General features: G+C 41.6%; 1 protein-coding gene across 1 annotated transcript in view; it reads right to left on the bottom strand.

Moving 5' to 3' along the window:
- Positions 1-502: 502 nt before the first annotated feature.
- Positions 503-25,742, bottom strand: part of BTG3 (BTG anti-proliferation factor 3) — a 58,966-nt gene continuing 33,726 nt past the window's right edge. Inside the window, exons 2-5 of the mRNA XM_073617067.1 lie at positions 23,420-23,662; positions 20,445-20,582; positions 7,982-8,189; positions 503-1,262 (exon numbers count right to left, since the gene is read on the bottom strand). Of these exons, the coding sequence (XP_073473168.1) occupies positions 1,038-1,262; positions 7,982-8,189; positions 20,445-20,582; positions 23,420-23,592 (744 nt within the window). The 5' untranslated portion in view covers positions 23,593-23,662 and the 3' untranslated portion in view covers positions 503-1,037. The remainder of the gene's footprint in view (positions 1,263-7,981; positions 8,190-20,444; positions 20,583-23,419; positions 23,663-25,742) is intronic.

Genomic DNA, 25,742 nt, shown 5'->3' on the forward strand with positions numbered 1-25,742 from the left:
GCAAATACTGCAAAAGCTGGGTCATTTTAGATCTTTTTTGGCTGGAAATCTGATGTAAAGCTCACTAGTAGTACTGAAGATGTCATCTCATAGCTTGGAAATTGAGAAATGATACACAATCCAGGATGTGCGGTGTTATTTCAATAACTTTTATGTAGTATTATATCAGCGTGTTACAAAAATACATAAATATGATACAACTAGCATCTTTGTAACATCTGCTCAATCATTTCAACATGGTTCAATGTTGCTGCAATACATTATTTTTATTATATTATTTCTATTACAATAAAATGACATTTATTAGTCTAATACATAAAATATTAAATTGAGCTTGAAAATAAATATTTGGTATAGAAACTTCCAGGACAACAATTGATTAACATGATTTTGTGCAAGTCACAATATATAAATATTAAAAAATACCCAGGCACTTCACTAGAACCCCAAGAGTGCTTATCAAATTACTTATACAAAAAGTGCAACAAATGTTGTTAAAAAAAAAAAAAAAAAAAAAAAAAAAAAGGAAGATGCTTATGCAGTTTGGTCCAGCATCAATATTAGACTCCGAGCATATACATGCATAGAGATGTATTCAGGGTATAGTGAATGCACCCTGAACTACACATTATCTCTATGGTGACAACATACAGTTCTGCAGTTTGGACAATTCCTTGCATTAACATGAGACATAAAGCGACTGAATGACAGAAATCTTCACTCTGCTTGGAACATCATTGCAGTAATCCAGGAGCCACTGGAACCCCGGGCAGGACGACTACAGTCCAACCACTGCAGTATTACAGTTGGCAAGAAGATGGTGCCCTTAGCAAAATAAAGTCTTGTTATATGTTGCTGGAGGAGGAAAAAAAAAAACACAACACCTCCATGTACTACAAAAGAAAGTGCTAAATAAAAAGGGGGGTTTCTAATTGCTCTGGAAAGAAGTGCACTTAGGGCAACACAATACGGTAGCATTTTAACCTATGTGTTACACAAGTGTACACGCCCATCCATATTGTGACTACACTTCATCCTTAGGCCATGCACTGACGGTGAGCACTCAGCATATGTAGATTAGTCCAGTGGTTCTGTTCATTCTGCATCATAGGCGGCATCCATGGTACATGCCCATATACCTTATTCCTTCCTTGTTGATAGCTAGGCACAAACTGTGGCTGATATTGGAAATGGGAATTCTGCCTTCTCTTTGGGTTCTTGTTCCAAGTAGGGAGAGTCATTTGTGGCACAAATTCAGGCACCTGGACAAAAAAGATAAAAACAGAAAATAAAAACAAGCATGTAAAAGGAAACTAGTAAGACAGATGCTGGCTAAGCTTCGTCTTCAAGATTTTGAAAAAAAAAAAAGATTTTGAGTCAGAACACTGGTATGCAGACTGGTAATGGAACTAAAGGGTCAGAATGATGAGCAGGCATTTGCCCTTCTTATTCAGTCACCGCAGACTGAAAAAAAAAATAAAAATAAAAAAAAAAAAGCTACACTTACCTTTCCTGTGGCCTTTTTATGTGCCGCTGCTTCAGTGCTCCCTGGCAGCTAGCAGTAGCTAAACCTTTGGATGTGTTTGGTTTTATGCCACACACTTTAATTTCCTTGAGTACCTGCATTGTCAGGAAGCAGTGAAGCACACGATGGGCCAAATTAAAGGTATGTATAGATCATTTTTTTAAGGCTGCCCAACCCCCAGCTTGTTTTGGTGAGAGACCCTGTAAATGAGGTCACCGAAGTTTCCATTATAGGAATGGTCTTTCATGTAGCAACCAGATGTAATCTCAACATAGTATGCAGGTCAGGGGTAGTGAGCTCTAAAAAATATAATAAAAATAACCCATTACGGGTTTCTGATGGTACAAACTCCAAGAATAACATCTTGATCCTTCCATCACAACTTTGTTGGTTACGGACCTTGAACATGCATGTGCATATCACCATATGTCCTACCACCTAATCTACCACTCTACCAGTACAGCCGTGGCCAAAATTTGAGAATTACACAATTATTGATTTTCACAAAGTCTGCTGCTTCAGTGGTTTTCAATTTTTTTGTCAGTTGTTACTATGGTATATTGAAGTATAATTACAAGCATTTCATAAGTGTGAAGTATAATTACAAGCATTTCATAAGTGTAAAGGCTTTTATTGACAAAATAAAGCGGGATTCCATCCCTGAACAACAAAAAAATAAAAGTCAGCAGCTACTAACACTGTTGCTGCTGACTTCAAATAAGTACTTACCTGTCCTGGGTGCCCGCAATGTGGGCTGCCCGAGGCCGACCCGTCCCACGGCTCTCGGGTCCCGGCACCGCCATCCTAAGTAAGGGAAACAGGCAGTGGAGCCAGACAGCCACACAGTTCCCAGAAGACAACGGGGCCGCTCACCGAGGAGCAGAACACGCCACGGAATAGGAAGAGGCAGATTAGGAAGACTGCCTAGCAACAAGTGTTTAGGTAAGTTTAAAATTTTTTTTTTTATTTTATTTTTTTTAGGGTTTTTGGTGAATTTTTTTTTTCAGGATGACCCTCCACTTTAAGAAGATTTAAGATTAAGTTTATGCAAAAGTCAATATTTGCAGTGTTGATCCTTTTTCAAGACCTCTGCAACTCGCCCTGGCATGCTGTCAAAACAACTTCTGGGCCACATCTCACTGATGGCAGCCCATTCTTGCATAATCAATGCTTGGAGTTTGTTAGAATTTGTGTTTTTTTTTTTTGTTCACCTGTCTCTTGAGGACTGACCACAAGTTCTCAATTGGGGGGGGTTTCAATGGACCCAAAATTGATGTTTTGTTCCCTATGCTACTTAGTGATCACTTTTGCCTTATGGCAAGGTGCTCCATCATGCTGGAAAAGGCATTGTTCCTCAACAAACTGTTCTTGGATGGTTGGGAGAAGTTGCTCTCTGGGGATGTTTTGTTTTTGTTTCTTTATTCATGGCTGTGTTCTCAGGCAAAAATTGTAAATGAGCCCACTGAGACACAACCCCACACATGAAATGGTCTCAGGGTGCTTTACTCTTGGCATGACACAAGACTGATGGTAGCGCTCATCTTTTCTTCTCCGGACAAGTCCCCCCCCCCCATACCCCAAACAATCGCAAAAGGGGGTTCATCAGAGAAAATTACTTTACCCCAGTCCTCAGCAGTCCAATCCCTGTACCTTTTGCAGAATATCATTCTGTCCCTGATGTTTTTACTGGAGAGAAGTTGCTTCTTTGCTGCTCTTCTCGACACCAATCCATCCTCCAAAAGTCTTCTCCTCACTGTGCATGCAGATGCTCACATCTGCCTGCTGCCATTCCGGAGCAAGCTCTGCACTGGTGGTGCCCCGATCTCCCACAGCTGAATCAACTGTAGGTCCTGGCGCTTGCTGGGCTTTCTTGGGCACACTAAAGCATTCATAAATGCAGTGCAGATTTTTATGGGATTAAAATTCCTTTTCATGGCAAAAGAGGGACATTACAATTAATCGGATCACTCTTCAAAACATTCTGGAGTATATGCAATCTCAAAAACTGAGGCAGCAGACTGTGAAAATTAATTTTTATCATTCTCAAAACTTTTGGCCACAACTGTATATCATATTTGTCCTACCACCTAATATACATATGCTTGTTCCAGGTCAAGGGCTTAGCAAGGATAAGTCCAACAGCCCTGAAGCTTCGCCCTTCAAAGACAAGTCTGCAATGTCAATTCCCATATTTCTGCCACTACAGGGGTCCCTTTATGATGCCCTTCAGTGATCTCTTATGTCCAACATGTACATCAGATTTCTTATGGTTACAGGATACAGAATCGTGTTCATTAGGAATTGATTTGTCTACACCAAGCTCTTTCCAGGTGGCAGCCTCACACCACACTGCTGTACAAAGGCAGTCCTCTCTACATACAGCTTATTTTAGAACCAGTTACTGTTGCTTAGGAGCAAAATGAGCCTGACATTCAAATGCAAAAAAACAAGGAAATGAGAAGATATGATAGATTTAAACATGACCTCAGCTCCACTTGCTGCACAGCTCGTTAACTATTCCTCGCACAGTAAAGTGCATAATGGAAGAGTGCAAAAATTGTTTGTGGCCAGTGTGGTAAATGGGTGTCCCTACACACCAGCCTTATAGAAGAAAATGTACATGTCTTTCACTGCCAGGCCTGTATGCCGTACGAACCTCATCTCTCTCCCTCCTATAAGCTCATGGTCACTTGAATGACCATAAACTTATAGCAGAATTATAGCAGACTCTGCTGAACAATTCTATAATTCTAATTAATTCAGATTACAACCTGCTGATCAGAGTTATTAACCTCAAATATGATTGCCCCAGACACCCCCCCCCCCATAAAAAAAAAAAAAAAAAAAAGGAAAAAAAATATAATAAGACAACCCCTCCCTCCCCCAGGTACACCCACACTCAGCCTCTCCATGGTAATGGCCCCCGCACTCACCTCTCCGCGGTTTCTCCTCCCGGCCAACCTGATCTGCCTCCTGTCCTGATTTCCGAGAGGAGAAGGCAGAAGACAATAGCGAATATTAATTCACCATTGTCACAAGTGGGTGGTTTGGGGTGCAGTGCTCTGCATCCCAAGCCCAACCTTTTTGAAACCAATTAGAAGCTCAGGTTCTAATCTGGTGGCTTGGGGAAAAAAAAAAAAAAAAAAAAAACACCTCATACAAAACGTACCAGTCCAACACCCTGCAGGGGGGCGGAGCCCCTGCACCCCCTAATGGACCGGCCGCACCCAGTAAGACTCCTTTCACATGGAGCCTTGTTCACACAGGTGTTCCGTGCATCTCTGTGCAGGCAATCCCACTGATGTCATTTGGGATGTAGCAACTGCACGAATAGAGCTGTTGCTCCCAATTTTACATCCATGTAGGTCCACATGCATGGCCCTGAGCTAACACTCTCTGCGTTCTGGGTGGTGTACCCACACGGATGTCAGATTGGAAACAGCAGCTATGCCTGTGCAGCTATTGCATCCCAATTGACATAAATGGGACTGTATGTACATGATTGCGCAGAACACCTGTGCGGGAAAACATGGCCCTCCATGGGCGTACACTTTAGTATGCCACATGTGAATGATGCTTTAGTAGCAATTTAGCAGGAATTGTGTAAGTTATGTTGTGTTTATGTGCACTAGTAATGATTTTAGTGTATTTTAGTGAAAATAGCGATATGAACATTTGCGCAAGTCTTGCGGGGCCCAAAAAAAAAAAAAAAAAATCGGTAGCATTTTTTTTATTCTACAGGTCATGTGCTTTCAGAAAAGGTCTACTTTGAGGGGGGTCTTTTCAAATTCTGAAAGCTGTAAGTGAAAAATGGTAACCTCTGGATTTTTAGAGTAAATTGTTTTTATTTACAGTTTTGCGTACCTTCAGGTTTTCACCATTTCACAAAAAGGTGCAATTTTAAAATATCTACAAATATTTGTTTTTAACTCACAGTTTTAACTTTTATATTTACTAGGAATTTTGTACTTTTTGCCATGTATGAATCCACCATTTAGGATTTTAGTGTCATTTTAGATAAAATATTGTTTTGATAAACATTTGCGCAAATATCACAGTGCCTTAAAAATCAGTAGCACCTTCTTTTTAGCTTTTTAGTCTACTGGCCATTTTAGAAAATGTATTGTTTGGGGGGGGGGGGGGGGGGTCCTTTACAAATTCTGAAAGCTGCAAGTGAAAAAGGAAAACCTCCCGATTTTAAAGAAATTTTTGCCTATGTCCGATTTTCACTTTCTCAAAAAGGTGCAACTGAAAATTTAAAAATATTTGTTATTCATTAACTCAATACAGGTTAAGCTTTTATATTTAGTAGTAATTTAGAAGGAAATTTGTAAGATTTGCTGTGTTAATATCTGCGAAAAACATTTTAGAACATTTTTCGCAAATATATTGTTTGATAAACATTTGCACAAATATCGTTGGGCCAAACCAGTAGCACCTATTTTATTCTACTGATCCTATGCTTTCAGAAAATATATGGTTGGGGGGGGGTCATTAAACTCTGAAAGCTGTAAGCGAACCTTCAGATTGTCAGAGAAACGTGGTTATATACATTTTTGCATACGTTCAGTTTTCACTATTTTGCAAAAAGGCGCAATTTAAAAATTACAAATATTTAATTTATTAACTCAATACAGGTTAGCTTTTATATTTAGTAGGAATTTTGTAAAATGTATTGTGTTTTTATCGGCTAATAATGATTTTAGGGATTTTTAAAAACAAATATTGTTTTGATTAATATTTGTGCAAATATTGTGCCCTAAAAAGCCATGGCACCTTATTTGTATTCTACTGTAAACGGGGTACATTTTGCCTAAAATGTGGATAATTTATGGACAGGGTTTCATGGAGAGGGCAGGAGTTATAATGCCTCGCGAAGTTTTTAAAAATGTTGGCAGGCACTGTCTATGCAATAATGATGGGGCAGTTAACTGAAAGGAACCATCAGCCATTTGGTCCTATATGCTCAACAGGGTCCAAACTGCTCTGAAATGATCAAACAGCTAGCTAGATTGGAGTAATACGTTTAGGGGTAGTGTAATTGGGTCATGCTGGTCTTACACCGTCTGTTTGTAAGTTGCAGGGGAGCCATTACTGCTGTCCAGAAAGCACTTAGTTTAGGGCCCCTTTCACACTAGATCCACCTCACTCTGCATTTATACCATTTTGACTGTACATTTAGGATATGGACTCCTTTTAACCAGTTTATGTTTTTTATTGTACTACTAAAGCTGTATTTGTTTGCAATTTCATATTTTGTGTGAAGTAACAATCACTACATCTCCCGACTCAAACTTCCTATTTTTGAAAGCTTGTTTTTTGCTTTATTTCAAGTATATATACTTGGGGGATGGTGTCCATCTTTTTGCGTACACAGTCCTTCCACCCACGTACATATAGACCCTTTCACACGAGTGGCTGGCTGTAAAACACACATTTTTATCAAGCCTTACTGCAAGGGAAAGTAGTCCACAAAACGAAATGCTGTACTTGCCAGGTAGAAGCCAGGATTGAACCTACTTCCGCTGAGCCCAGGATGTCATGGGACACACCTGAATGGGGAGGAGGGGAGTGCCGCTGCAGCACTGCACATATTATGTGAGCATCCTTCAGTAAGGATTGCTCAACACCAAAGTAGATGTCACTGGACTGGCCAGCAGACAGCTGAAAGAAAGTAAGACCCCTTTCACAATGAGACAGTTTTCAGACATTTTATCGCTAGAAATAGCGCCTGAAAACCACCTCCCATTCATTTCAGTGACTTCACACCGGGCGGTGCGCTTGCGGGATGTCAGGTGAAATCCTGCAAGCAGCATCTTTGGGGCCGTTTGGGAGTGCTGTATCTAGCGCTCCCAAAACGCCCTGCCCATTGAAATGAATGGCCAACGCTTTTAAAACGCCTCAAAAGCGCTTCGGCAGCACCACAACGCGGGCGCTTTTAAGCCCTTCTTTGGGGTTAAAAGCGACCCGCTAGTGGCCGAAAAGTGCAGCTTAAACAGCGCTAAAACGCCACTAAAAGGAGCGCCGTTTTAATGCCAACGCCGCCCCAGTGTGAAAGAGGTGTAAGGTAGGTATGTAATAAAAACAAAAAAAACAAAAAAAAAAAAAAAAACAAAAAAAAAAAAAAAACACGAAAACAGACTTGGTGGGCCGAGGACTGCGGATCCAAAACTGACTGGAGTGTAAAATTAGGAGCTTTGCGTGTAAAAGTTAAAGCATCATTTGTGATGAAAGATTTGAGTATGGACTTGATTATAGTGTTATCATGCAGGGGAAAAAACAAAACAAAAACACAACCAACTAGTCACACAACTAGTTTAAGATTATGTAGCTCACCTTTAGCCCCTCCCTAAGGTGATTATATAGTTAGATCAATGACCCCCAAGCATGCAAAAAAAAAAAAAAAAAAAAAAAAAAGAACCAAAACAGAACAAACAGACTGATTCATTCAAATACCTGGTAGATGTCACATGTTCTGGGTATTACTGGAGTGGGTGGGGTGGTTTTATGACTTATATACACTTCGTCTTCTGATGAAGATCCGGAATGGTAATCGGATGTAACTTTGTCCATGGCATAATTCACTTTCTGAGAAATCTCCATCTTTTCATCATCTTTGCTGTCAAAGCTGGCCACCACAAAAGAGGGGTTCTTCTCTCCATACCTAGTATGATGACAAGAAAGTAAAACAGCCGTAAACAGACACTCAACACAATCATTACCACTGGATAGCGGTCAGAGCTTTTACACCCTATCATTCCCACTCTGCCCAAACATGGATAGACTTTAGCTATATTGGTAATAGCAGAACATATCCTAAGCAGAATCCTGGTTGGTAGGAACATTGATTGTTCTGTCTGTGGAAAAAGAATTATGAAGTCATTTTTTACACCAGGAATGTATTAGGACTTAGGCCTGCTTTTGATAGGCAACCTGGAAAAAAAAAATAAAAGAAGAAGCTTCCCTATTTTCGGGACACCCCTGGGTTGATTTACTCAAACTGGAGTGCAAAATCTGGTGCAACTGTGCATGGTAGCCAATCAGCTTCTAACTTCAGCTTGTTGATTACAAAAACGAGTAATATGAAAACAGTTCATCCGCTCCTCCCCCCCACCACAGTTTATAAATCTTTTTACATTAAAATACTGCCACTATATAACTTTATGGATGATCTGTATACCATGGTTACATGATAAATTGCAGTTTCTCCAGCGCTGAGACTTCAGGAAGGAGGAGATATCCACTACAGCCTGTATACACGCCCACATGTGTGATGTCAATATCATGTGACCTGGCTATCTCTGAGAACAAGTAACTTAACTGTTCTCTCCAGCATAAAAGACACCTGAGCATGTGCAAGTCGGCTACTCTGCCTGTGTTAGCTGGCCTTCCCCAGATAGACAGTGCAGGAGGGATGGAGGATCTACGCATTCAGGATAAAAACAGCCTTTTTACAAAATGCAGAGGATTAACCCCTTAAAGAGGAGTTCCACCCAGGGGGTCCATTAAATTAAAAAAAAAGTCAGCAGCTACAAATACTGCAGCTGCTGACTTTTAATTGGATACTTACCTGTCCCAGGGTCCAGCGATGCAGGGGATCGAAGCCCCGCTCGTCCCCCCCCCCCTCCGCTCGCCGGCATTTCAACTGTGGGCGCCAGGCTGTGACTTCACAGCCTGGCACCCACAACGCATGCGCGAGCGGCGCAGCGCGCCATGATTGGCCGCTCAATCACCTGGGACCTGTAATGGGTCCTAGATGATTGACAGGAGGGAGGGAGCAGAGCCGAGCCCTTCCTGTGCCGAGGGGGAAGGGTTGTCACCAGCCCAGGCAAAGGAAGAGGCAGACTACGAGGGACCACCTAGCAACAGGCATTTAGAGGTAAGTAAAAAAAAAAAAAAAAAAAAAAAATATCCAAATGTTTTTTTTTTTTTTAGAATTTTTCAGGTATTTTTTTGTTTTTTTGGGTGGAACCCCACTTTAAGTTCCACAATGAGTATACCAAGCATGCTATGCTGCATATACAGACCGATTTTACCATTGTGGGTTTAGTAACACTTTAAGCTTTGGCGTAAAAAAAAAAAAAAACAAACAAACCTGGAATCAGATTGGTTTCTATGCAGAGCTGCACCAACCCCAATGTCACCCGCTGATCAAAGTTCAAAATCCTCTATGCATATTTAGAGGATTTGCACCAACAAACTAAACTAGGGCATTACAGCAGGCCCAGACACGTCTCACCCAAAAATAAGCACTACGCAAACTGCATACTGTGCGAGACAGGCTGAGCCAAGACGTCCTTAATCACACTGTAGCAGGAGTGGGTGTGTTGGTGCCAGGCTTTATCCCAGAAGGTGCTTTCAAGGGTGCTGATGATACAACTCAGGGCACACTCAAACTAAGATTGCACCGATTAAAAGCTATTGCCGATGTATGGGGGCACGCTCTGAAATCCTGGAGTTACTGTTGGGGAAAACTGGTACCAGTGTCAGTCTATCAAAACTAAGCACCCTTATTTGGATCCGGCTCCTATAAAAGATATACACAGCAAGGGATTCTTTCTCAACATTGAACACACCTTTAATATGGTTTCTTTCTCTTTTTAAGCACTTTCATAGTAATACAGAGAACACAAGCCAGATTGTAGATGGTTTCCTATAGGGACTACAGATGGTTTGGTAACAAGCCTCCAGTCCCAGCTCACACAGCCTTCACTTCCACTGATCACAGCTACTTACAAGCTTTTAATCTCCTGGCATAACTCTTAACTTATAATCTTTGACTATTCTTTTTTTTAGATCCTCAGAGTTCTTTGCCATGAGGTGCCATGTTGAACTTCCAGTGACCAGTATGAGGGAGTGAGAGTGATAACACCAAATTTAACACACCTGCTCCCCACTCACACCTGAGACCTTGTAACACTAATGAGTCACATGACACCGGAGAGGGAAAATGGCCAAATGTGCCTAAATTTGGATATTTTCATCTAGGGGTGTACTCACTTTTGTTGCCAGCGGTTTAGACATTAATGGCTGTGTGTTGCGTTATTTTGAAGGGACAGCAAATTTACACTGTTATATAAGCTGTACACTCACTACTTTCCATTGTAGCAAAGTGTAATTTCTTCAGTTTTGTCACATGAAAAGATATAATAAAATATTTACAAAAATGTGAGGGTTTACTCACTTTAGTGAGATACTATATGTTCCATAGCTTAAGACACCGAGTCAGCATCAGGTTGGAAGACTGTAGGCTTGTGTAACCTTTAAAGTGCCTGTTTATCCCATAATGTGCTAGTATGCACTGCAGACTTACTTTCAGTATCACCAGGTGAAAACAAAAGAAATACTTAAGAAAACTAATACAGTCACCAGATCCAAGAACTAGCAAGCTGCAGTATAGTAAAAATGATTTATTTTGGGTTTATTTTCACTTTAAAATGTAGCCCTTTATTTTTTACATCACCAAGAGAGGTTTAGCTTTTCTTAATGCAACAACTGCCTGGGCCAAACTCTCTGGACTCCAGTGAACATTTGTAATGTGGCTGCCAAATACATTGTTACATGCCGTACCTTTCTAATCCGGCCATTATGAGGCTCTGTAAGTGCCGCATTACAGAATTTTCCACACAAGAATATTAGACTTGGAGAAATGTGCCCAATTGAGCAATGTTCCAGGTAGAGAAGGCCGAGCCAGACAAGCAATACAACACACCCAAAAACAGCGTGCAAGGACATATGTGTAATTGAAATGCACTTCACAGTTAATTCTCTGGCTACCTCAGAACTACAAGTCCCAGCAGATAACTCACTGGTTTACCCAGAAAACCAAAGTATTAGTGCAACATTCCAGTATACTGCAAGATGAAATCAGACGACTTAAAACAGATGTTCAGCCAAAACTTTTTCTCTTAGATTTGTATTGAGTAGAAAAGGAATAGACCGCCAGTCAGCCTTTCACTGCTATACAAGGCTACGTTTTAGAGATATGGCCTCACTTGCTGTCCTGCTGATAACTTTTTACCAGGCAGAAAGTGACAGCAACCCTCCCACAGAAATACAGACAAAAAGAAAAAAAAAAAACACACCACACAACTTTTCATTAGAAGAGCAGCAGGATGCTTCGAATATGCGATGCAGATTTTCCCTCACTTCCTGTCTTGTGAAACTGTTGTCATCAGGGCATGAACTGAGGATAGATCACCAACAGAGGCCCAGATAGTAGGAAAATCCTGACAGGAGTTCTCATCTTTCCCACTCATTGGCTCGACATACGCTTTAAAGCAGGGATATTCAATTAGCGGACCTCCAGCTGTTGCAAAACTACAAGTCCCATCATGCCTCTGCCTTTGGGTGTCAGGCTTGTGGCTGTGAGAGTCTTGCTATGCATGATGGGACTTGTAGTTCTGCAACAGCTGGAGGTCCGCTAATTACATACCCCTGCTTTAAAGGCTTATTCAGATGGGTGATCAGACTCGTCCTCGGATCTGAGCCGCTGTTCGCTGTGAGGAAAAAAAAAAAAAAAAAACCCTCAGCTGTGTGCAGGCAGCCTATAGAAGTGGATGCAGACTCAGCAGCAGCACTCACACAATTGCTTGTCAAAAACTGACATGTGTGCTCTTAGCTCTGAAGAAGGCGGACCATTCCAGAAACAGGTCAGATGGCACAATGGTACTGTCAGGTCACACGACTCCCGCACTGGATGGTGGTCTACCTTTGTGAGTAACCATTTTGTTGCAAGTTTTTTTTTTTTTTTAAATACTTTAAAACCGTTGATGATGCACTAGGTGTTTGCACGCTCCTGTGTGTTCTTTTAGTCTCTCCCAAGGAATGACCAAAAACGCAATGAGAACAGAAGGAAGAGACATCTGCCCACATCACACCATGCTGAAGCACAAGGGTCCGCTGTGATTCCTGTACAGTGACAGAGGCATGGATACTTTGAGCCATTCCTCTACTCTACGGGCGCACCAGGTTTATACCATTTACTACCACCCCAAGAGCTTCATGTCTGGCCAAAATACCTTAGCAATGTGCTTAGTTTTGAACTTTTATCCCTTCAAAAGATGTCTAGTGTTTATTTTCCACTATTAATAGTATTAATATTACAGGATAAAGCATCTTAAAGTGGTTGTAAAGCCTCAAGGTTTTTCACTTTAATACATTCTATGCATTAAGATGAAAAAACTTCTATGCTGCAACTCCCAGACCCCCCTCCCCCCCCCCTTTTCTTACCCGAGCCTGATCCAGCGATTTGCAGGAGCACAGAGGCTCCAGCCGCCATAACCCTCTGCATTGAACAGATTGATAGCAGCGGAAGCCAATGAGTGAGACGGGAGCGGGGCCAAGTCCCATGGTCTGTGTCAATGGACGTGCCCCCAGGGAAAGGGGCTTGGAGTGCCAGTCGGGGCACCCCAGAAGAAGAGGATCTGGGCTGCTCTGTGCAAAACAATTGCAGAGAACAGGCAAATATAGGCATGTTAGTTATGTTATTTAACCGCTTGCCGACCACCGCCTGTACATTTACGTCGGCAGAATGGCACGGCTGCACAAATAGGCGTACCTGTACGTCCCTTTGAATTTGCCGCCGCTGTGCGCACACCCACCGCGAGCTCCGCGAGTAGGATTGTGGGTCCCGCGGACTCTGTCCGCGATCGTCTCATGGAGAGGAAGTACAGCTAATATAAACAAGCATTTCCTTGTTCTGCCTAGTGGCACTGTCACTGATCACAGCTCCTTGTGATGGGGAGCAGTGATCAGTGATGTGTCACTCATAGCCACGCCCCCTGACAGTTAGACTCACTCCCTAGGACACACTTAACCCCTTCCTAGGCAGCTAGTGGTTAACCCCCTTTCACTGCCATTGTCATTTTTACAGTAATCAGTGCAATTTTATAGCACTGACCGCTGTAAAAATGACAGTGGTCCCAAAAATGTGTCAAAATATGCGTCCGCCATAATGTTGCAGTCACGAAGATGAAAAATAAAAATTATATATTTTTGGGGGATATTATAGCAAAAAGTAAAAAATAATGCGTTTTTTTCAAAATCGTCGCTATTTTTTTGTTTATAGCGCAAAAAATAAAAACCGCAGAGGCGATCAAATACCACCAAAAGAAATCTATTTGTGGGGAAAAAAGGATGTCAATTTTGTTTAGGAGCCACGTCGCACGACCACATAATTGTCAGTTAAAGCGACGCAGTGCTGAATCGCAAAAAGTGCTCTGGTCTTTGGCCAGCCAAATGGTCTGGGGCTTAACCACTTGCCGACTGCCTAACGCAGATATACTGCGGCAGAATGGCACAGGCAGGCAAAATCACGTATGATCTGCCTCCCGCCCCCCCGGTGCCCAAGGCGGTCGGCTTCGTTGGGGGAGCGATCCAGGCTGAGGGGGAGACCACTCATTCGTGGCCACCCCCTCGCGATCGATCCCCACGAATGAGATTCTTCCTCTGCTGCTGTATAGTAAACAGCGGCAGAGGAAGTGATGTCATCGCTCCTCAGCTCGGTATTTTCGGTTCCATTGCTGAGAGAAGTCATCGATGTGAGTGCATCAACACTACACACACACACACAGTAAAAACACACCAGGCACACTTTTCACCCCCCGATCACCACCCACACACACGTTTTTTTTTTCTGATTACTGCATTGGTGTCAGTTTGTGACAGTTAGAAGTGGTAGGGCAGTTAGTGTTAGCCCCCTTTAGGTCTAGGGTACCCCCCTAACAAAGTTTTAACCCCTTGATCACCCCCCGTCGCCAGTGTCACTAAGCGACCGTTTTTCTGATCGCTGTATTAGTGTCACAGGTGACGATAGTTAGGGAGGTAAATATATAGGTTCTCCGTCAGCTTTTTATAGCGTCAGGGACCCCCATATACTACCTAATAAAGGTTTTAACCCCTTGATTGCCCCCTAGTTAAACCTTTCACCAGTGATCACCATATAACTGTTAGGGGTGACGTTGGTTAGTTAATTTTTTATAGTTTCAGGGCACCCGCCGTTTATTACCTAATAAGGGTTTAGCCCCCTGATCGCCCGGCGGTGATATAACTTAGGTTTTAGGGTCAGATAGGGTCTGCGTCGCCCCAGGCAGCGTCAGGTTAGCGACAGTAGCGCTAACACCTACGCACACACCATACACCTCCCTTAGTGGTATAGTATCTGAACGGATCAATATCTGATCAGATCTATACTAGCGTCCCCAGCAGTTTAGGGTTCCTAAAAATGCAGTGTTAGCGGGATCAGCCCAGATACCTGCTAGCACCTGCGTGTTGCCCCTCCGTCCAGCCCAGCCCAGCCCACCCAAGTGCAGTATCGGTCGATCACTGTCACTTACAAAACACTAATCTCATAACTGCAGCGTTCGCAGAGTCAGGCCTGATCCCTGCGATCGCTAACAGTTTTTTTGGTAGCGTTTTGGTGAACTGGCAAGCACCAGCGGCCTAGTACACCCGGTCGTAGTCAAACCAGCACTGCAGTAACACTTGGTGACATGGCGAGCCCCATAAGTGCAGTTCAAGCTGGTGAGGTCGCTGCCACCAAGAAGACAAACACAGGCCCGTCGTGCCCATAGTGCCCTTCCTGCTGCATTCGCCAATTCTAAATGGGAACCCACCACTTCTGCAGCACCCGTATTTCCCCCCATTCACATCCCCAACCAAACGCAGTCGGCTGCATGAGAGGCATTTTCTTTATGTCCTCCCGAGTACCCCTACCCAACGAACCCCCCCAAAAAAAGAAGTCATGTCTGCAGCAAGCGCGGATATAGGCGTGACACCCGCTATTATTGTCCCTCCTGTCCTGACAATCCTGGTCTTTGCATTGGTGAATGTTTTGAAAGCTACCATTCACTAGTTGAGTATTAGCGTAGGGTACAGCATTGCACAGACTAGGCACACTTTCACAGGGTCTCCCAAGATGCCATGGCATTTTGAGAGACCCGAACCTGGAACCGGTTAGTTAAAAAAAAAAATGGTTGTCGTTTTATTGTTTTCTTTCTCTATTGTTCTGCTCTTTTTTACTGTATTCTACTCTGCAATGTTTTATCATGTTTGCTTTTTAGGTATGCAATTTTTTATACTTTACTGTGTTTTATTGTTAACCATTTTTTTGTTTTCAAGTACGCCATTCAGCTGCAGCGCGGATTTATTTATCTTGACAGCAACAGCGTTTGCTCCCACGATACATAAAGCCGTGACTCCAGCGCTGTCGGAGGTGATATATGCCGAAGCATGGGGGCAGCAGGGGTGGAGGAGCGATTTGCTCCTAACTTTTGAGGCAGATGCCCCCATGCTTGGCATATATAAATGGTGCATGTATGCCCATCATTAGAAGTGGGTGGATGAAGGGAGGCATTCTAATGGTGGGCATACCCACCAATCAATCTTTTTTTCGTTCAGCCCACAGGCTGCACTGAAAAAAAAAAAAAAAAAAAAGATTACAATATATGCCCAACAAGGACCAGCAACGTACTGGTATGTTGCTGGACTTTGAATGGTTATACCAGAATGATGCCTGCAGGTTTAGGTATCATCTTGGTATTCTTTTCAGCCAGCGGTCGGCTTTCATGTAAAAGCAATCCTAGCGGCTAATTAGCCTCTAGACTGCTTTTACAAGCAGTGGGAGGGAATGTCCCCCCCCCCACCGTCTTCCGTGTTTTTCTCTGGCTCACCTGTCCCAACAGGGAACCTGAGAATGCAGCCGGTGATTCCGCCAGCTGACCATAGAGCTGATCAGAGACCAGAATGTCTCCAATCATCTCTATGGCCTAAGAAACCGGAAGCTACGAGCATTTCATGACTTAGATTTCGCCGGATGTAAACAGCGCCATTGGGAAATTGGGAAAGCATTTTATCACACTGATCTTGGTGTGGTCAGATGCTTTGAGGGCAGAGGAGAGATCTAGGGTCTAACAGACCCAATTAAAAAAAAAAAAAAAAAAAAAAGGAAGAAGAAGGAGAACCTGTCACTACCTATTGCTATCATAGGGGATATTTACATTCCCTGACAAAAAAAAAAAAAAAAAATGAAAGGAACAGTTTAAAAATAAGATAAAAAAAAAAAGGCGAACGCAAGTGTTGATCTGGCGTCAAATATAAACAGCAATTGCACCATGCATGTGAAGTATCACCACGAAGGTCAGATCGAGGGCAGTAATTTTAGCAGTAGACCTCCTCTGTAAATCTAAAGTGGTAACCTGTAAAGGCTTTTAAAAATGTATGTAGTTTGTCGCTACTGCACGTTTGTGCGCAATTTTAAAGTATGTCATGTTTGGTATCCATGTACTCGGCCTAAGATCATCTTTTTTATTTCATGAAACATTTGGGCAATAAAGTGTGTTTTAGTGCATTAAAATTAAAAAAAAAAAAAAAAAAGTGTGTTTTTTCCCCAAAAAATGCGTTTGAAAAATCGCTGCGCAAATACTGTGTGAAAAAAAAAAAAAAATATGAAACACCCACCATTTTAATCTGTAGGGCCTTCGCTTTAAAAAAAAAAATATATAATGTTTGTGGGTTCAAAGTAATTTTCTTGCAAAAAAAAAAAAGTTTTAATGTAAACAAATACTGTCAGAAAGGGCTTTGTCTTCAAGTGGTTAGAAGAGTGAGTGATGTGTGACATAAGCTTCTAAATGTTGTGCATAAAATGCCAGGACAGTTCAACCCCCCCAAATGACCCCATTTTGGAAAGTAGACACCCCAAGCTATTTGCTGAGAGGTATAGTGAGTATTTTGCAGACCTCGCTTTTTGTCACAAAGTTTTGAAAATTGAAAAAAGAAAAAAAAAAAAATACATTTTTCTTTTCTTTCATTTTCAAAAACAAATGAGAGCTGCAAAATACTCACCATGCCTCTCAGCAAATAGCTTGGAGTGTCTACTTTCCAAAATGGGGTCATTTGGGGGGGGGGGGTTGTGCCATCTTGGCATTTTATGGCCTTGGAAACTGTGATAGGTAGTGAGGAGTGAAATAAAAAATTTACGCCCTTAGAAATCCTGAAGGCAGTGATTGGTTTTCGGGGCCCCGTACGCAGCTAGGCTCCCAAAAAGTCGCATACATGTGGTATCCCTATACTCAGGAGAAGCAGCAGAATGTATTTTGGGGTGCAATTCCACATATGCCCATTGCATGTTTGAGCAATATATCATTTAGTGATAACTTTGTGCAAAAAATAAATTAAAAAAAGTATGTCGTTTTCCCGCAACTTGTGGCAAAATATAAAATATTCCATGGACTCGACATGCCTCTCAGCAAATAGCTTGGGGTGTCTACTTTCCAAAATGGGGTCATTTGGGGTTGGTTGAACTGTCCTGGCATTTTATGGCCTTCAAAACTGATAGGTAGTGAGGTGTGAAATCAAAAATTTACGCCCCTAGAAATCCTGAAAGTGGTGATTGGTTTTCGGGGCCCCGTACGCGGCTAGGCTCCCAAAAAGTCCCACACATGTGGTATCCCCATACTCAGGAGAAGCAACTAAATGTATTTTGGGGTGCAATTCCACATATGCCCATGGCCTGTGTGAGCAATATATCATTTAGTGACAACTTTTTGTAATTTTTTTTTTTTTTTGTCATTATTCAATCACTTGGGACAAAAAAAATGAATATTCAATGGGCTCAACATGCCTCTCAGCAATTTCCTTGGGGTGTCTACTTTCCAAAATGGGGTCATTTGGGAGGGGGTTTGTACTGCCCTGCCATTTTAGCACCTCAAGAAATGATAGGCAGTCAAACTAAAAGCTGTGTAAATTCCAGAAAATGTACCCTAGTTTGTAGACGTTATAACTTTTGCACAAACAAATACATTTACGCTTATTGACATTTTTTTTTACCAAAGACATGTGGCTGAATGGAATAGGAAGGAGCAGCGCTGAATACATTTTGGACTAAATGTATGACTAAAATTGAGTTTATTGTATTTTTTTTTATAACAAAAAGTAGAAAATTGTTTTTTTTTTTTTCAAAATTTTCGGTCTTTTTCCCTTTATAGCGCAAAAAATAAAAACCGTGGAGGTGATCAAATAGCATCAAAAGAAAGCTCTATTTGTGGGAAGAAAAGGATGCAAATTTTGTTTGGGTACAGCATTGCATGACCGCGCAATTAGCAGTTAAAGCGACGCAGTGCCAAATTGTAAAAAGTGCTCTGGTCAGGAAGGGGGTAAATCCTTCCGGGGCTGAAGTGGTTAAAGTGGTTAACACAAATTTAAAAAAAAAAAAAAAAAAAAAAAAAAAAAAAATTTATATCAGACCCCCTCTGATAACACAGGTTTCTATTGTTCTAATGTGTCACGGAAACAGATTTTTTTTTTTTCTCCTCCTCTAGCGCAAAACCTGCTGAAGAGCACAAGAAAATATATGTAGATCTCAATTTTTCCCTTTCTTCCACATCTTCACGGAAACATAGAAAAAGTGATGGCAGAAAAACAAAAAAAAAAAAAAAAAAAAAAAAACAACCGAAGAAGAATGAATGATACAGGTTTAGTAGTATAGATCTAGGTTTGTCCCAAGCATGTCTGAATCCACTTACTGTTGACAGACTCACTACCTCTGCTGGATGCCTGTTCCAAGCATCTCCCTGTTGGAGGCACAGCAGCCTCGTAGGCAGAAAATAGATTGTCACAGAATGGGATGTTGCTTTTCCGATTCCTCACTGTGCATCTCAGCAGGCCATAAAATATGACCAAACACTGCTTAGATGACTTCCTATTTCACAAGATTTCTTTGGACTTTTTGTAACAGCAAACAAAAAAAACAAAAAAAAAAAATTGTAACAATAATAAATTATTGTTGATGAATTGCAAGAAGCAGCACAACAGGCATACAGTATTTTGTAAGACCATGCAAATGGCAATGCTGATGTACAATGTGCCATTTAGGTTACCATATACTGCAGGCAGATCCATGCAAAAACGGATCATGGCTACTACACTGCACATAACATTGATCATGTCTGTTAAAGGGGTTGTAAAGCCTCATAGTTTTTCACTTTAATGCATTAAAAGGTGAACCCCCCCGTCCATTCCAGCGACGAGCCCAGCGCCTCCAGCCACTGTCTCGGTCCCCATTGGATAGATTAATAGCAGAAGGAGCCATTGGCTCCCACTGCGGTCAATCAAATCCAGTGACACGAGAGCCGGGGGGTGGGGCCAAGTCCCGCTGTCTGTGTCAACAGACGCATCAGCTGGACGCGGGAGTGCGTACGCACGGATTCCACCATGGAAAGCAGCTCTCTGGGGGGGGGGGGCACCTGATAAAGGGGAGGAGCCAGAAGCCTCGGCGGGGCATCCCAGAAGAGGATCGGGGGCCACTCTGTGCAAAACCTTTGCACAGAGCAGGCAAGTATGACAGGCTTGTTTTTATTTTAAAAAATGCAAACCTTTACAGCTGCCACTGACACATTTACTAAAGGCAAATACTGTTCACTTTGCCTTTGCAGGGGAATTTCTCAGCGCTTAGCAAATGTGGTAAAATTACAGAATAATAATAATCATAATAGATGTATATAGCATCAACAGTTGCGTGGCATTAGAATGACTTTGAAAGTCAAAATGATCCCCCGCAAAGAAGACAGCACATTCATACCTCCTCCTGCTGCCAAGTCTGACACTGGCGCCTCCCAATGGCCCATAAAAGTCAGTAGAGCATACAGTCCTACAGACCGGCAGTTCAAACTACCTAGGGCAGCTGACACACTGACGATTTAGGATTTTTTTTCTGTAAGAAAAGAAGTTCTTTTCCAAGGCAAAACCCACTGCTCTGCTATACCTCTCCTCCATCCTACACAAATGTAAAATAAATGGTTGTACAACCAGTGCATCCCTGTGTATTGCTAAAGAGGATCAACAGAACACAGGGATTGTCAGATTTGTGCTTGAACATCCAAATACTTTAGAGGTTTGCAGCCACCTTACATTGATTACTCACCTGCAACACACTTCACATGGATCCACCCATAATGTCATTTCTTTCGGTAACCCCAATTCTTCATACAGTAAACCACTGTTGAAACAAGCCTTCTGGAGGTCTGGATCAACACCCTGATACCGATTCACACGGATACATCTTAAAAGGAGGAAGGAAGGAAAAAAAAAAAAAAAAGCATTTATTTTACATGTACTGGAATCACTACCAATGGGAGTTTATTACATTCTCGATACATAAAATCAGCCTACAGTTATTACCATTTAGGCCTCATGCACACGAGACGCTGGTAAACGCGCGTTCAGAGGCAGTTGGACACTTTTTCAACTGCCCCTTAACTCATTCAATGTTATCTTATGTGTCCATGTACACAGTCTCGTTGTCTGGTGTTTTTAGGCAGTTGCGTTTAACCTCGTTTTTCCAGAAGCAAAAAAATTGGTTCAACGCAAAAGTTTTCCACGTTTCAGCGACTAAATGCTGGTACCGCGTTTGAGTTTATAAGTGTTTTTAAAGGAACCCTATTTTTTGGACCAGAAAACACAGAAATATGATGGTAAACTGCAGCAGAGAATGACATTTTGTGACCTGACTTTGGGGCCCCATATCTCGGGGGCCACTTGGTGCTAGGACCTAATACTACAACATATTAGTTCCACTGTGTTATCACACCAAATTTGGGGTTCCTAGCACCAAGTGGCCCCGAGATATGGGGCACCAAAGTCGGGTCGCAAAATGTCAAGCATTTTTCTGCAGTAGAGAATGACATTTTGTGACCCGACTTTGGGGCCCTATGTCTCGGGGCCACCTGGTGCTAGGAACCTCAAATTTGGTGTTCTAACACAGTGGAACTAACACTACAACATATCTAAAATTGGGGTTCCTAGCACCAAGTGGCCCCCAAGATATGGGGCTCCAAAGTCAGGTCACAAAATGTCATTCTCTGCTCTGCAGACGCTTCTAAATGCAAACGCAGTAAAATGCGGCTAAACGCGGCAAACCAGGCGTTTCTAAACGCCGGTTTCAGCTTTTAAAAACATGTGTTCAGCAGAGTTTGCACCGGAGTCTCGTGTGCATGAAGCCTTAGGCTTCGTTCGCAGAGATTTACTAGAGCCTACGCTCATGCAAGGACATGTTTACCCACACGGAGATGAACAGGTGTTCTGATAGTCACTGTGCAAACAGTCCCAATAAGGTCTACTGGGACGCAGCAGATGCAGGGACAGACAGTGCTCCCAATTTGACATCTGTGCGGGTGCACGGCCCCGAACACTGAAGTGTGTGCTTGGGGACGCGCACCGTTATGGATGTAAACTTGGAAGCAGAGTCTGTGTCCGTGCAGCCACTGCATCCCAATAGACATCAACTGGCTGCCTGCCTGGGGGATGAGCAGAACACCTTTACATTCACGAGCAGGTAAACATGGGCATACGCTGTACCCTTCAGCACAAGTTTCTTCACACAGACATGTAATGTATTGCTGAGAAAGGGAGGGGGTGTGGCTTTATAGCACAGAAAAGGGGTGGGGAACATAACTGACCAGGTCTTCTACATTCCTGAGTACACCGATACATACACAGACCACTGGTGAATGGAAAGGCTACAAGTCCCATCTTCAACAGCAGTGGAGGAACTAGATTTCCCATGAACAAGAATGGTGACGTCCCGCACTTGTATTCCATGGCTTACTTCCTCCAGCCCCAAAACAGAAGGTCTGTACTTCTGCGTTAACCTTGGCCTTGGATGTAAACAATATAGGAGCATGCATATGCAAATCAATGTAGGTGCATTTTTCATTTTCAAAAGGTGGACTATCCCTTTAACCAATCTGATCAGTTTGTATATAGTGCTCTAAACTCAGGTAAGATTTATTAAAGCTGCAGGCACCAATAGATTAAAACTCCAGGCAGATACAAGACAGAAATACTGCAACACTTTTTTCAATGCAAGCACCGGAATTTGACTTGGCTTTAGCGTCTAGAAATCTCGGATATCGATCTCTATATCACCGATATAGGAAAAGTCAGGATTAGAAGCCAATCAGGTAAGCAGCGTGCCATGTGCTGAAAAGAGACATGCCACTAAGAGGAGAGTGAGCAGATTATCTCATGTCATTTTGCATCTTCACTGTCCAATCAGCAGGCTGGGGAGGGGGAGACATTAACCCCTGCATGCCTATGGGTAAAACAAATATAAAATGTCCAAGCACAATTTTGCAACTTTGACATGCGTTAGTAAAACCGTACATCATATCACAACTACTTTGTGCATCCAGGTGGATCATACCGCGTTTCTTTTTCAGGACAAAATTAGGCTTTCATTTGGTGGTAAGTGGTAATGCATATCTTTTTTTAAAAAAGCCCCAAAATAGTAAACAAAAAATATATTATAATAAAAAATATAAAATTTTATTTAAATTTAGCAGCATCTTCCACCAAAGGTAAACCCAAAATTAAAATATCCTGCTTCTGGTGATTGCCGTAATGCCACAGATGTTAGTTGTATGTACCCGTAGTACTGCCCAAAAACAAATAGTGCGCATTTTGCTTTTTTTTAATTCTACCGGACCTAAAAACACACTAACACTGATACAAAAAAAAAAAAACAAAACACAAACGACTCTTCTGGGACACCCACTGGTCTCCGCAGCAGTGTTAGGACAGAAGTACATATGGAGAGAGAGAGAGATGATAGAGAAAATATAATAATAATATATATATATATATATATATATATATATATATACACACACATATATATATATATATATATATATATATATATATATATATATATATATATATATATATATATATATATATATATATACACACATATACACATATATACACACACACACACACTTATGTTTAATACCCAATTATATTTTTGGCTGGAACTCTGCTTTAATTAACCTGTCAAAAACAAAAAGCAGTTGTAGATGCATTGAAGGGGCCCATTTTTCTCCGGTATACACGTACCTATAGGCTTGTCCCTTCGTTGGCATTTCCGGGTACCAGTGATTAACATACTTATCATACAGAATTCTGCTCAGTTCTTCAGAAAAGATCTCGATATCCTCCTCACTTAAATTTCTATTATTTTTTAATAGCTTTGACAGAAAAAATACAACTGCAGAAATTTCGTTCTTCATCTTTAACCACACGCAAGAGAGTAAAAAACAAAAAAGTAAAAAAAAATAAAAATGAGATTGTTGCAAGGATCTGAAAGAAAAACAAAAATCAGACCATTAGTACACAACACAGCAATTGGAAGCCTTGCATGGAAAGATACGTTCTGAGGCACGCCTAGGCTTATAAAATTGCATTATCTCTCACACACATACCACCATTTTCATGCTACTTAGTCATGTAAAGGCGAGAAAAAGCAGGCAGGCCCAAGTTTGGCACAGCGAAGGCATTTAGTCTTTTTAGGAAGATTTTTTATTCGTAAATCATTCCTTTGGGGAGAATAATGCTACCATCATCTTGGATCTGCCCTGGGGCTGCCTCACTCAATTGGACGGTACTGCTACAGCATTATTTTCAGACTTCTACAGGGAATTCTTGTAAAATGCCCAAAGCACCCCAGCTGATATCTCAAATCTAAGTAGCAACTATAGTACAAGATGTTCCAAGCGCCACAATCCTCGTTCTATTATTTGGGTGTAAGCTCAGCAATCCTCATTTTCAATGCTCTCTTGAACCACATTCTTTTGATCATTACATAAATAATTTGGATATGATTTGCCTTGGTGGGGGCGATTGGTCACAGCAGAAGCTGACCAAAGGGTGCCATTGAATGGATGTCCGCCAGCACCCACGAACATTGAGAGAGGCTGAACGGCGCTCTGCTTATGTAAACACTGCAGAGCTCCATCCTGTCAGCAGAGATGTGATGGATTTTCTTTCCCTGAAAATCCAGCACATCCCTTAGCAAAAAGCAGCACACACAAAAAAAAAAAAAAAAAAAAAAAAAACACCACGCTTTAACGTTTGTGCAAATCTATATATGCGTTTTTTTGGCGGGAGGATATGTTTGTAAAACACACACATACATACACATACACACACACACACACACTTGTTTTTTTTGTTTATAGCACACACAAAAAAAAAAAAAAAAAAAAAAGCGTTAATCAAATACCAACAAAATAAATCTCTATTTGTGGGGGGTAAAAGAACATAAATGTCATTTATATACAGCTTTGCATGACCGCGCAATTGTCAAGTTAAAATAACGCAGTGCCGTATAGCACAAAATGGCTTGGTCAGAAAGAGGGGTAAATCTTCCAGAGGTCAAGTGGATATGGAACCTCTGACACATCAACACAATTAGAGCAATTAAATACTGGTGCCATTTTTTATAGCACACTTGAGCATTACCCTTTTCTTCTTTAAAACACAAGCCAAATAAACAATACACAGAAATTCTGGGTCATCCAGCTGGTTCCAACACCTGCTAGAAATTTTCATGCTGCTTTCCCTTGTTTTGGATCAGGGACATAAAAACAATATATATATAAGTGATGATGTCTTGCAGCCAGTGTTCAAAGAATGGAACAATAGAAAATATCCTGTGCATCAACACAGGAAACACCACAAAAAGGTGGTGGGGGTGGGGGTGGGGGCACACTTTACAGATTAATGGAAGCAATGATAGTGATGTTGCTTGCTTACGATTGCTCATTGTCTATCAATTTAGTAGCAAATTTTATTTTTTACACTGTACAAAAACTTCCTATGTAAACATCCCTTAATAGGAAAAAAAATGAAAGGACCTCTTAAATATGAGATCTGGGGTCAAAAAGACCTCAGATCTCATATACATACATACATACATACATAGTGACGTTTTGACGTCGCTTCCGCCCTGCAATGGTATGGAGACAGGTGGGGGCCATCTTCCCCTCACTCATCTCCATACCAAGCCAGGGAGAGGACCCGAAAAACTGACAAGGAGTTATGACCCTCCCTTGCCGCCCCCCCCCAAAAAAAAAAAAAAAAAAAAAAAAAAAAAAAAAACACCACACGAAAGAAGTTTTGCCTATAGTTCTACTTTAAAAGAGGAAGTAAACTTCCTCTGCTAACATTTACCTATAGGTATGTCCAGTGGAATACAACCGCTTTAAGACCAGTAATTTTTGCTGGGAAAGCCCAAAACACTTCTACATGAGACCAGCTGAAAAGTACCAGGACTTTCCTCAAGGTTTCAGTACATTGCACTCAACAATTGTATCAACATGTGTTTGTTGATACAATTACTTTTGTGAGTTTCATTTGCAAAAAAATAAAAGAAATCATC

Source organism: Aquarana catesbeiana, linkage group LG02 (genome assembly GCF_042186555.1).
Source record: "Aquarana catesbeiana isolate 2022-GZ linkage group LG02, ASM4218655v1, whole genome shotgun sequence".
NCBI classification, from domain to species: Eukaryota; Metazoa; Chordata; class Amphibia; order Anura; family Ranidae; genus Aquarana; species Aquarana catesbeiana.